Raw genomic sequence first — 253 nt, 5'->3', positions numbered from 1 at the left:
TGGATAACTCACCTTAAAGTGGACCACATGTCAAAACACATGACATTTAGCCAGAAGAAAGTGGCCAGGGAGCAGACATGGCCAATGAATCCTGAAAGTAAGAAGATACAGGATTTTTTTTATGAGAAATATATACATCGTCATAAAATAAATTATATGTAGGGATTTTACTACAGTTGTATACATCAAAAGGGAAAAAATTAGACAGAGATATGAAGGCGCGAAATACTGAGAGATAAAAAGTATAAATAAA

The 253-nt window shown here is 33.2% G+C and overlaps 1 protein-coding gene across 1 annotated transcript in view; it reads right to left on the bottom strand.

Moving 5' to 3' along the window:
- The window catches only part of LOC119593083 (probable G-protein coupled receptor Mth-like 3), a 26,098-nt gene that overhangs the window by 13,586 nt on the left and 12,259 nt on the right, over window positions 1-253 (bottom strand). The window contains 1 exon segment of the mRNA XM_037942005.1: window positions 13-91. Within this exon segment, the coding sequence (XP_037797933.1) occupies window positions 13-91 (79 nt within the window).

The sequence above is a fragment of the Penaeus monodon genome, chromosome 31 (genome assembly GCF_015228065.2).
Source record: "Penaeus monodon isolate SGIC_2016 chromosome 31, NSTDA_Pmon_1, whole genome shotgun sequence".
NCBI lineage: Eukaryota > Metazoa > Arthropoda > Malacostraca > Decapoda > Penaeidae > Penaeus > Penaeus monodon.
The sequence above is the reverse complement of the archived record's forward strand: the minus strand, read 5'-3'. Positions and strand labels throughout refer to the sequence as shown.